General features: G+C 47.5%; 1 protein-coding gene across 1 annotated transcript in view; it reads right to left on the reverse strand.

The window, feature by feature from the left end:
• Slc24a3 (solute carrier family 24 member 3) overlaps window positions 1-12,062 on the reverse strand; it is a 472,748-nt gene that overhangs the window by 119,939 nt on the left and 340,747 nt on the right. The window contains 2 exon segments of the mRNA XM_038331148.1: window positions 8,114-8,217; window positions 8,597-8,681. Coding sequence (XP_038187076.1) covers window positions 8,114-8,217; window positions 8,597-8,681 — 189 coding nt within the window.

Here is a 12,062-nt window from a genome sequence, read left to right on the forward strand (position 1 = left end):
GTGCCTGATGGGCAAGTGCTCGCTCCGTGGGTTGAGGTCTGGACTGAATATGAAGGAGGACAGCTGAGCCCCAGCATTCATCTCTCTCTGCTTTCTGATTGTGGGTGAAATATGGCCAACTACCCAATGCTTCTGCCAGCATGATTTCCTTGCCACAATGGACTACACCCTCAAACTGAGAGTCAGAATAAACTCTTCCGTCCTTAAGATGCTTCTGTTAGGTCTTTTTGTCACAAGAACAAGAAATCGTCCCTAGAAGAAATGGCTTTAGGTCTCAAAGTTGGTCTTTCCTCTTTGAAGGATGCTCTGTAGCATGGAGAGAAGGTTCTGGGCTCCCTTTTCATTGGAAGACAGCCAGTCCTTACGAGGCAGGCCAAGGAGGCAGGCAGTGACCTGAAGCTTACTTTCCAGGAGCAACGTGAGGCTTACCATGGGAGGAACGCTCACCCTACCTTCCAGGGACTTCAGCTTTCCACTGCATACTTCTGAAAATCTTGGATCTCAGTTATTGCTAAGTTTGCTTTGCTGGGCACAAGGGCACCAACCTCTTTATTTTCTCTGGCACAGTTGACGAGTGTGGTTTCTGAGTACCTCCCTTGCAAACCCAAAGGAGGGCAACAGCACGAATAAAACATCCCTATGGCCATGCTAAATCATTTCTAATGGCCCTACTCGCTATTGATTTGGAAATTAAAACAAATTGGACAGAAGGACTCAGAGGAGTAGTTGAGTGCCATGATTTAGAGACTGCCGGGACAAGAGAGTAAGGAAGAAACAAGGTCCCAATGACAGCACGGACATAGATTTGAACATACTTTTCAACAAAGAAGATGCCAAATAATCTCAGGAAAAGCTGCTCAGAGCCATGCCTCTAACCGCAAACTAAACATGCAGAGAGGCACTCTTCCTGTTTGCTGAAATGACTCTGATCATAGGCAACGAAGTAAAACTGACCACAGCAAGTGGCGGCGATGATGCAAATACCTGCAATCTCACTGCTCGGGGGAGGAAGGGGACACAGGTACCCACTTGGAAAAGCGGTTTGGAAGCTTCTGATAAAAAAGAGACAAATATACCATGATAGCCTGAATGTAGAATGTTCTCCAGGGGCCCATGCTTTGAAGGCTTGGTCTCCATTCAGGTGGTGCTAGAAATTTGGGAGGCTCTAGAAATTCTGGGGCTGGCATCCATCTAGAGATTATAGGACAGCAGGCAGGTTCTCAGGTGTGGATTATTCCTGTTTCCTTCTAGACTCACCATCTGATTTCTGTGCATCAAGAAGAGTCTCTGCCACTTGTTCCCATCATCACTGCTCAGCTACATGAGGTCAAGAGACCACGAACTCTGAAACCATGATTCAAACCCTTTCTCCAGGTGAGGTTTTGGTCAGTTATTTGGCCACAGTAATACAAACCTCTCTCTCTCTCTCTCTCTCTCTCTCTCTCTCTCTCTCTCCTCTCTCTCTCTCTCTGTGTCTCTCTCTGTCTCTGTCTCTCTCTGTCTCTGTCTCTCTCTGTCTATCTGTCTGTCTGTCTCTCTCTCTCTGTCTCTCTCTCTCATACACACACACACACACACACACACACACACACACACACCCAAGCATATGTCCATATAAATGCCAGTGGCAGCGCTGTGTGAGACCAGGCCAGGAAAGGAAATCAGTGAGACAGGTTGAGAACCAGGGCAGGCTCAGTCAGTTCATCTCTGACTCTGTACTGCAAGACAAGGAGGGGGGGGGGACCAGAAGGGTGGAGTAGATCAGATTCTTATCTCTAGAGAGAAGGCATCGGTGGGTAGTTCTTGCCAACTTAAGCTAATCTGGTAACCCTAGTCAGAACAGTTGGTCAAATCCGATGGGCCCATCCAGATTTTCTGTTTGATGATATTACGTAGGGGCTGGACAGCAGGGTGGACAAGGTGACATTTCCTTCTTTCCTTTCTTGACCCATGTGGTATGTGTATATGAGGCCTGAATTAGCTATAGCCTTTTCTTTTTCATCAAAGAAAACTAATATGACAGAGATGATTAGAGGCAAGAGGACAATGGGGATAGGGCCTTGGTCAAACCCTACACGTTCCTGTTTAGTTTTAGAGACACCATTGAATTCTCTTTACTTATAATGTAGTTAAACTTGGTGTTCTGTCACCAGAAACTGAAAGCCTTAGCACTTACGTGTGTGGGGGACTGAAGACAGGGCTGATTTCAGGACATGGGAATAGCCAGGGAGTTGCCACCACCAGGATTAGAAAGAAAACACTCCTGGAACGCACCCGCTATAGGATTGGGGCATCCCAGTCCTCATCTCAGATCTCATGCCAGAGCTCCCTGTCCTCCAGAGCCAGCACTGGGATAAGTGGAGCTGAGCCTGAAGATGGGGCTTTGGCAGTTTAAGCCACTCCTCTCATCTAATTGGGCTGGATCTGCAATCTGTCTCCCCATGCAGGCAGCCTGCAGAAGCTGCAGGAGAACCTCTGCTTTCCCGGGTGATAAAGATTGACTGCTCAGGTCCATCTCTGCACCATACACGCTGCTTTCTTGCTTCTGACAGTACCAACCACGAGCGCATCCTGCCCCCCCCCCCCCCGGGAAATCCCCAACCCTTAGTTTTCCAGGGGTCATTCCAGTTCATTCTTCTCCCATCACCTCCCTATTTACAGTGGATAGCTGACCTCCAATCCCGGATTTGGAATTGGTGGTGTGTGGTTTTCATTCTCACTTTTCATAGTCCCTAACCAACGTGGGGATCTGAATTGATTCCAAGAATTGGAACGTGATAGATGTATTCAGTTTGTCTGGAGAGCAATAACCTAGGAACTAATGTATACAGGAGACTCGTGAGTCTCCCATTATGTCAGTCAGCCCGAATCTCCATTATTGGTGAAGCAAGAGCTGAGCTGTGGAAGACGCTTTTTGGATTATGATAGAAGCTTCTAGATACGACTTAGTTGTACCGAGTGCTTCCATCATCCATTTGGGACACCCCTACCTTGTTGATATGACCATTCCTTGCACGGTTCCAACTCCTACACCCTAGACTTCTAAAGGACACAGAAAATCTCAGCTTAATAATGAGAATGCTATAGCTCTATCCAGAGGTTTTATAATCAGTGGCTCTTCATATGGATTATGAAGTCAGTAGATATGTCTGTTCTAGGTTTAACTACCTTAGCAGACCCCTTTCCCAACTCTCTAGAGTCTATTTCCTAGTCTGTTGATGAGGATGGTTCAAGCCTGTACCTTAAAACTCAGTGGGTACATCTGTACACATGCTCACAGACCATTGCTGGGTATGGTGTCTGAATAAGTAGCTACTCCCCCTACTTCCTATCATGGTTATTAATATGAGTTGTGGAAATTGCAGTTTTAAAAGAAAGGTTTTTTTTATTTAATGAAGCTATGACTTGGGGGCAGAATTAACTATCAGAGTTACTATTAATTTGTACTTTTCTCTCCAGAGGTTGCAATACATGTGGTATATATCGGTTTTCCTTGCAATACCTTATTGTTTGGGCAAGGAGACAGCATGGCTTCCTCACCAACATACCGACCCGAGTCTGGGGAGTCACTGGGTACGGCAGGGCCCATCTGTAACCTCGGCAGTGGGAGAGCAGAGACAGACAGTCCCCGCTGAGTAATTCGCTCTGGGTTCAGTGAGACAAGGCAGTGGAGGATGACTGTGACCCATAATGTTGACCACTGGCCTCCACGCACACCCAAACCTCACACACGTGTACATACCCACACAAACACACATACACACTACACACACACGCACACACATCCATCCATCCATCCATGCAAAAACATTATTATTTATACAACATAGTCCAAAATGATAAAGATACATGAGGAATAACATACATTGACATATTAAAAAGAAAGGTTTTTTTAAACATCATATAATGTACACATAGCACTGTATGGGTATTATACCTTGGTAAATCCTAAGATTTTTCTGGCTTTATGTAAACCTACCAATTATATTATGAGAATCATAGTTTTAGTAAATTCATACTAAATTGATACACTTGAGAGTGGAATCAGTCACTTTTGGGAAATAAAAAATCATAAATAATATTTTAAAAGCTTTAAAAATACATACATATATATGTGTGCATGCATGTATGTATGTATGTATGTATGCAGTGCTAGGGATCAAAGCCTCACACACACTAGGCAAGCATTGTACCACGACGGATCCATATCTATACTTTCAAAATTGTCACCTGGTCCTCACAATTGCATTCATCAGTGGAGTTGAAGATGGTGTCTATCCAGCTGGCTTATATTGAAGCCTTGGTCTTAGTCTATGGGCCCATTTGCATCTCCCCACCTTTTCAGTTCCTTCCAGTAGGCAAACTTTGCATCCCTCTGCCTGGGGTTTTCTCTGAGTCCCAAGGTTCACCCTGACTGGCCACCCAACAGCATTCCATGCTCAGGGATTCATGTTTCTTACCCAGAGTCCTATGGAATGGGATTTGGAAGTTGGTGGGTAAGTACCCCAGTGCTCTTGCCTCTTATGTGAGATCACTGCACACCTGTAAACCAGCCCCCATGGATGAATCAAATCCCAGGGCTAACATGCTCATTGATGCTTTTGTCTACAGCTTTCTCTTCTCTGTCTCATGTCCTTAATGTCCTGCTAGTGTTCCTCGGGGCAACCTTTCAAATTAACTACTTGCATTTGACTCCTTGCCTGAAGTCTTCTTCTGGGGATATTCAAACGAGGGCAAGCTTCAGCCCGGATGTGTAACCTCTTGATGCAGCTCTGTTTTGTGTAAACGAGCCAGCTCAGGCAGGGTGCTATTTGAAGAAAGGCAAAGGTAGCCAAGATTAGATGGACCTCGCCAAAGAACATCAGGGACATCATAAGGATGCCAGGAGCCAATGTGGGAGCTTTTATAACAAACCGGAGCCATCTGCCAGCCTGCAATAACCAGAATATGAAAGTCCTAATCTGGGCTGCAGTTAAACTGTTTACTCTCTGTTTGTGGTTATGTACTTGAAGCTTAACATGCTCCGAATGGTGGGATTTAAATTCATAAGCGCATTGTTTTATAAAATTGGCATGAAATCTTTTTTAATGCAATATGCAAAATATATTAGAAGGTTGCGTCAAGACCTGGATAGTTTCACCTCATTGTCGTTCTTTGTTCTTAAGGACGAACTGGGAGGACCACAGCTCTGTAAATGTCTTGTGGGACACCCAGAACCTCTTTCCAAGCTACTTTCTGAGAGGCAATTTCCTCCTGTCCCATAAAAACTCCGCAAAGCACCTCAGGCAAACACAAGGTATCGGGTATGTTTGTAAACTGCTAATACAGAAGCCATTCAATTACACTGAATCCATCAAAACCCTAATTGAGGCAGGAGCTCAAACCTTACAGCTTAATTACTTTTAGTTTTAGATGGGTGACAGACTTCCTCATGCACTGCCCTTTAAACTGAAATGCATTAGAGAGGCCCATGGGTGCTCGCTGTAATTCTCCCAGCCAGGAGAAAGTGTGGAACGATATAAATAATAATGCCAAGTGATACCCGTGATTAGATTTACTAATCACTCATTTCCCAATTCCTGTCCTTTGTTGTAACATCTCAGGGCACCAGCTCTGCAGTCTGGGAATGTGTCTCCCCCCCCCCCCCCCCCCCCGAGTGAGGCTAGGCAACACTCACTTCTCGACGACTGCTCTTTTCTGCCACTCATGAGACTGTCTAGGACCAACCACTAGTCCTCTGACCTCATAATGTTAATATACCGTTTCGTTCTCATTTACAAGACCCTCTTCCTGACCTTGCTGCTCCCCACCGAGTCTCTGACAGGAGCCACGACCCCCTTGTCAATCAGTCCATCAGCTGAGTAGCCAAACCTTCCCAGTGACCTAGGATGGAATTCGGTAGTGGGGACCTCAGGATGAGTCTGCCAAGAGTTGATAAAAGTGTCTAACTTGTTTTGACTGTCCTTGTAGACCAAGTACTATTATTAATGTCAAACACGATAGATTTCATCACCATGGCAACGCTCAGAAGTAGGCATGCTTATACCCACTCTATAGATGCGAAGGATTAGACTCCAGTAGCTAAAATAACTTCTCCAAAATCACTCAGCTAGCAAGGAGCAGAGCAAGCATGACATCCTAGGTCAATCTGATTATCTGCCCCATGCTCCTTCCCAAATACAGTTCCATGTCTTCTGCAAAGACGTGAGGGAATCCACAAAACAGGTAAGTGTGGATGGCTTTGGAAATCCCCAAGTCGGCACAGGCTAAACAAACAAACAAACAAAAAACTAAAAAAAAAAAAAAAAAAAAAAAAATTAAAAAAAAAGGAAGGGTGCATCTAGGATCACCCTGGTGGCTGCTTCCAGGAACAACTCTGGTTGTTACCTCTTTCCAGTCACAGGGGCCTGTGAGACCAGCCAGCCAGGACCTAGAGGAGGTAGAAAGACGGATGCCAACAACCATGAGCAGGTGTTCTCGCCAAGCTTGTGACGGGTGGCACCGCTGATGAATTACACGCCACAAACACGCTGCAGTCATTTCGTAAGTAATTAGCTGTGTGGCACTGAGTCGACGCCACCCAGCCATTTGTTTCATTTCCTTCCATTACCTCCTCCCCTTCAGGCTTACTTCCGAATCAAGCTGCAGGTACACATGACTAATGAACTCATGGCAACACTAATAACGGCCGGGCTAATAATCATACAGCCAACGGTGACAATGCTAATTAAGAAAGTGCGAACAGCAACAGCTTCCGCTGGTGTGACTACTCATCTCTGGAAGGCAGTGGCGAGTCGGACGGTCAGGCAGGGGAGAAAGACAGCAGTAAAGGCAGGCATGCGGCTCATTCTGTCTGCGGCGCTACTTAGGCAAGAGAATTCAAGAACGCTAGAGCGTGAACTCCTTACATTTAACACAACGGGTCATGGAGAAAACAGAAAATATTCAGTCTAGTGAGTGGGACAGACCTCAATCTTCACGAACAAAGCACCTGCCCAGAAGCCTCTAGAGAGGAGGAGCCCAGGGCACCAGGGAGCCCTGAGCTGATGCCTGACAAGATCAAGGTGTTCCTTCTGCCTGTCACTTGGAAGGAACAAACACAAGCAGGCAGGCTGGACAAATGGGTTGGCATAGAAATGGTGGCAGTAAAAATGGGCCATGGAGCATAGGAGTGAATTCTATGGGAACTGTAGATCTGAGGGGCAAACATCATGGCATCCTCAGCAGTTTCTGAGAGACCCAGAGGCCTGAACACACAGGAGGGTGAAGGACCCCAGTATCTGTCATAGCCCTTTATACCATCCAGCCACTTCCAGAAGGGCGTGGCACAGACCACACTGGGGTTCTTGATCAGATGAAGTGGATTACCAGGTCCCTCTGGAATATCAGAAACGGGTTTTCCTAGGTGATACTGAGTCTTGGCTGTTTAGGCAGAGAACAGAGGATGCCATTTCTGATGGCCATTTCTCTGAGGAAGCTAGGCTATGAGAGTCGTAGGGACGCTGCAGGCCCCGTGAACCTTTAGGCTCTGACCCTGGCTGCCCAATAGCATCACACTCTGGTGACTTGTGAACAAATTCCTGAGACTATTCATAAAGGACAGTGGCCCTAGGTTAACCCTGGCATTAGAACAGTCTCCTTTGCTTAACTCCCGACTCCGAGGCCCCTCCAGACTACAGAAGTTTCAGCGGCAGGAAGAAAGGCGGCACCCTGAACCGCGCAACTACGACTTCTTTAAGCAGAAACCAATTGTCTTATTTCTCCTCCCTCTTTCTCATTTTTCTCATTTCCTCGGAGGCAACCATCACGTTGGAAATGAGTTTAGCTCATTCTAGTGCAGATCAGTAACTCTCAAATTGGGGGCGGGCTCACATTTCCATGTTCACAGTTAAAGTGTCAGGCTGGTTAATTTCCTACACGGAGCTGCAAAGTCTATTTTTCCATCAGTCTGGAAACCAGATACCAGTGGCTTTAGGTGTCTGATGGAAAGCTTCGTCGCACTGCCCGAGGATCCCATGTGGGTGAATTCCAGCAGGACAGCCTCCTGCCTCAGCTCCACATCTCCATCTCCGTGTGTCACGTACCGCCATCACAAAGAAGCCATCAGTCTTACCTGCCCGGCAAAGAGCCCGCAGACACCAATGATACACAGGATGTTGAACACAGCAGAGCCCACGATGGTGCCGACTCCCACATCACCCTTGGTGATGAACACGCCTGAAACACAGACCAAAACCCGTCTGGTTGCAGTGGTCCAGCTGCAGTCCAAGGAGAACCTGAAGGACATTTCCTACTTCTAGACTATGCTCAGGATCCACAGGAAGTAGCTAGCCACTGGGAGGAGCTTTGGAACCCAGAGGGGAGACTTTCCCTTAGTTTCCCCTTAGTACTGGCTCTGGGCCAAGGAAAAGTTCACACGCAGGAGAAGTACTGAATGAACACAGCAAAGTAAGAGGCTCTGCTTGGGCGTGGGGGGGAGGGTCTGTGAATTTCATTTTCTGTTAATGGCAGACAACCCAAATCCGAGGGCCTTCTTCCCCACAGTCCTTTTCTCTCACGGAGGGAAGGGCTGAGAGATCCGCCTAGTGTCACCTACCTATGACCGACGTGAACAGCTCTGGGGCTGAGCTGCCTGCTGCCATGAATGTGGCTCCTGCCACATCTTCACTGAGGTGGAGGCGCTGTGTGCAGGAACAAAAACAAGGCAGGTGAGTTGGGATTTTACCCGGGAATACATGTGACTGTGACTCCCTAGGTCCTAAGCTCTGGGACTTCAGAGGGACCCAGGGGCTGGGCTCAGTCCCTTCACTGTCCTCCATTCAGAGATTGGCTGTCTCTGCAATCTGCTCACCACCCTCACCTGCAGAATCAGCAGGTTACAAGACTTCATTAGCCAAAAGGCTCTACAGAAGATTTGGGGTCCACAACCCAAATGCACCCAGGGGCTGTTGTGCCAATGGCCAGGAGAGTGGAGTGAGGGCTAGGAGCAGCGTGGGCAGTGGTGGGTGGCATATCCTTTCTGATGGCAGCTCTGCTCCGCTCCCTAGCAGCTGGCGGATACTCTGACATTAGGAGAGATGTGGACAATATAGAGCAGCGTGCAAAGACCACGGACCCTGCAGAGCTTCGGCTGCCCCAGGCTCACACTGGCCAGTTTTCAAGCCTGTACATGTGCCTCAGAAATCACTCTCCTGAAGCTCAGTCCCAACCCTTGACCTTCAAACTCCGGGTGTCACAGCAGCAGAAGAGACGCCTTGAGATTGAATCGAAAATGGTGCAGCCCCCAGATCTTTGGGGACACTCCTCATTCCTCAAGCCACCCTGTGTGTTAAGGCAGAAGCTGGTTCTCAGGAACCCAAGACGAATGCACCTTGGTAGCTGGCTGGTGTGCTTAGCTTTCTGGCATTCCACCGTATGTCAGAAAGTAAGCTGCTGGCTGTTGATAAGCACCGGGTTCTCTTGTGGCATCAGGGCAGAGAATTCCAGTTTCCAATGCCAGCCCCCTCTTGTTCTCAGTGGTACAGGTGGCTGCACTTCTCTGCTTGGCCACAGAGAGGCAGTATGGACTCGGAGGACTCTCTGAAAGGAGTCTCTTTGGGACCCTGGGTTCCTTGGCTCTGTACTCGCTCACAGTTAAAGCTCGTGTGGGTACTGAAGAGACTCTGAGATGGTACTTCAACACTAAAAGCTGTGGCTGGTGGGGAAGCCCTGGGCACTTGAGTCTCAATGGGTGGGGATGGCCAGAAGCCAACTTGACACCGGAACCAGGAGTCTAGGAAGTTCCACTCCCTAGAAAGACCTGAGTTGCCGCACTTCCCTCCCAAGCTCTACTGCTCTACTGGCTGGTTTTCATGGTTGCTTATGAAGCTTGGCCTTATGTCTGGGTTCTCTCTTGCTTCTAGATCTCTTTCTTTTTCTCCCTCCTTCATGCCTAATTCACTCTGATCTGGCAATACCTCTCTGGACTCTTAGAATAATCACTAATCACAAAGCCTTCTTGGCTCTGCGTTGCTAGTTGCCATATGAGAGGGAGGGGCAGAGAGAGTCTTCCTGCATTCTTTGGCCACAGCTGGACACCCTGGGCTCCCTGTGAACAATAGGTCCTGTGGTTCCCATTTAGGTTCAGTGGCTCAGGCAGTCTCTGTCTTTCCCTGAAATGCTCTGTCAGCAAGACCTCTCCTCCAGACCTTTGGGTCTTCCCTCCACAAAGCCCTGCCCTGGTACTATGGTAGCATCCATCACTTGCTCCCTTCTCTCTGCGCCAAATCCCCACCAGATTCATGCAACCCTCTGTGAATATAATCAGCCTTTGAGATCAACAGGGATTAGTTCCAGGAATGCCTCCTTCCCTGCAGGACCCAGACACTCAAATCCAAGCACTATTCAAGTTTCATATAAAACAGTGTAGTGTTTGCATATAACTTACATACATTCTCCCATATACTGCAAATCACCCCTACATTGCTCACAATCCCTAATGCAAGGTCAAGGCCGCATAAACTACTGTATTATCCAGGGCATAATGATACGGAGGAAAGTTTACATCTGTTCTATACTGATGCAACTTAAAAAAAAAAAAATGTTTGATCCAAGGCTGAATCATGCTCGGATGTAGAACCTGCATATAGAAGGTGGAGGTCCCGTTTTATCAGTGGTCTGCAAGCTCATAGATCACTAGGGCACACAGCTTGGCTGGCACAGAGCCTAGTTCAGTGTTTTCAGCACTTGAAGCAGGGCCTGTCCTCTCTTCCACAGCCCAGGTGGTCTCACTGCAGCTTCTGTAACTTCCGCGTGGCCCTAAAGCCTTCCTACTCTTGGCGTTCAGCCCTCATTTGTGCATAAGCTCTAACCAACCTAAGGTCTCCAGGAATGCCACGTTCCTCCGCTTGCTGAGTCTCTGAAACATCCCTCTCCCCCGTTTGCTTTGGTATAGCAGAATCTGAGTGTGTATCACTGGCACACAAAGGACTTCTCCACATTCCATCACCTTTGTATGTTCCATGATGTAACCTCGTGGCTAAGACTTGGTGACTTGTCTGACCTGTTGCTGGCATGCTGGGTCATTATATTTGGCATTCCTTTCTTCTCCTTGCCCAACAATTTCCCTGACTCAAGCTGGAACCCTTCCCCTCTACCTCAGCTATGATTTATTGAGCAATGTGGATTTCTTTCTAGAATCATTTTTCACCAAAGTCCAAACAACATCCCCTCTGAGCATCTCCGCTTAGCGCCAGAGTTAGTCTGGGGGCAAGCACTGAGCACACAGCGTCACCTTTCTATGAAGAGATTAGGGGAAATAAATATTGTATGGAGAGTCCCAGGCTAGGAAGCCCTGCCAGGCCACCATGGGTGGTCCTACATCATGGTCCCCATCTTGTGAAAGAAAGGAGATTCAGGGACATTTGAGTATGAGGCTCTCAGAGACATAAACATGGGATCTTCAAGGAGATACAAACTCTGTCCTTATCCTACCCATGTCTACAGATAGGCCATTTGCTCAGCAATCAGCATGGCTTTAAGTCCACGGAGCTGTACTCATGGAGACAGGCATGTGGCCTGGCATGCTTCTTGTAACTTATTTTGCTTCTAAAGCTAGATTTGATTGGGAACAGGAAGCGTTATGGGAAGGGAGGCCCCTCATCTGCTTTGCTCCTCCCTAGACAGGTATGGATCCTAGGGGTAGAGCCAGTTCTGAGGAAACCTGATAGACATTGTTGTGGAATTGCAACAGGTGTGAAGGTGACCCAGTGATAAGCTCAGACTAACCTGGGCTCAGATCACGACTCCACTTTTAAACTGCTGTGTAACTTGGGGCAGGATACTCTAAGTCTCTGAGCCTTGGTTTCTTGGTTCCTTGAGAGAAGCTGACTGTGGTCACCTGGCAGAGTTTAAGACATGGTTAAGGGATGGCCACAGTCACACTGACTTAGCAACACAGCCAGTTTCTTGCACCCTGGGGACCCAGTAAAAATAGCATCTTTATCCCATTAAACATTCTCTTTCCTTCTTAGCTTTTTTGTTAAAAGCACACTCTACTGTCTTCTGTTCTGCTAGTTTTTGAT

Source organism: Arvicola amphibius, chromosome 5 (genome assembly GCF_903992535.2).
Source record: "Arvicola amphibius chromosome 5, mArvAmp1.2, whole genome shotgun sequence".
Lineage (NCBI taxonomy): Eukaryota > Metazoa > Chordata > Mammalia > Rodentia > Cricetidae > Arvicola > Arvicola amphibius.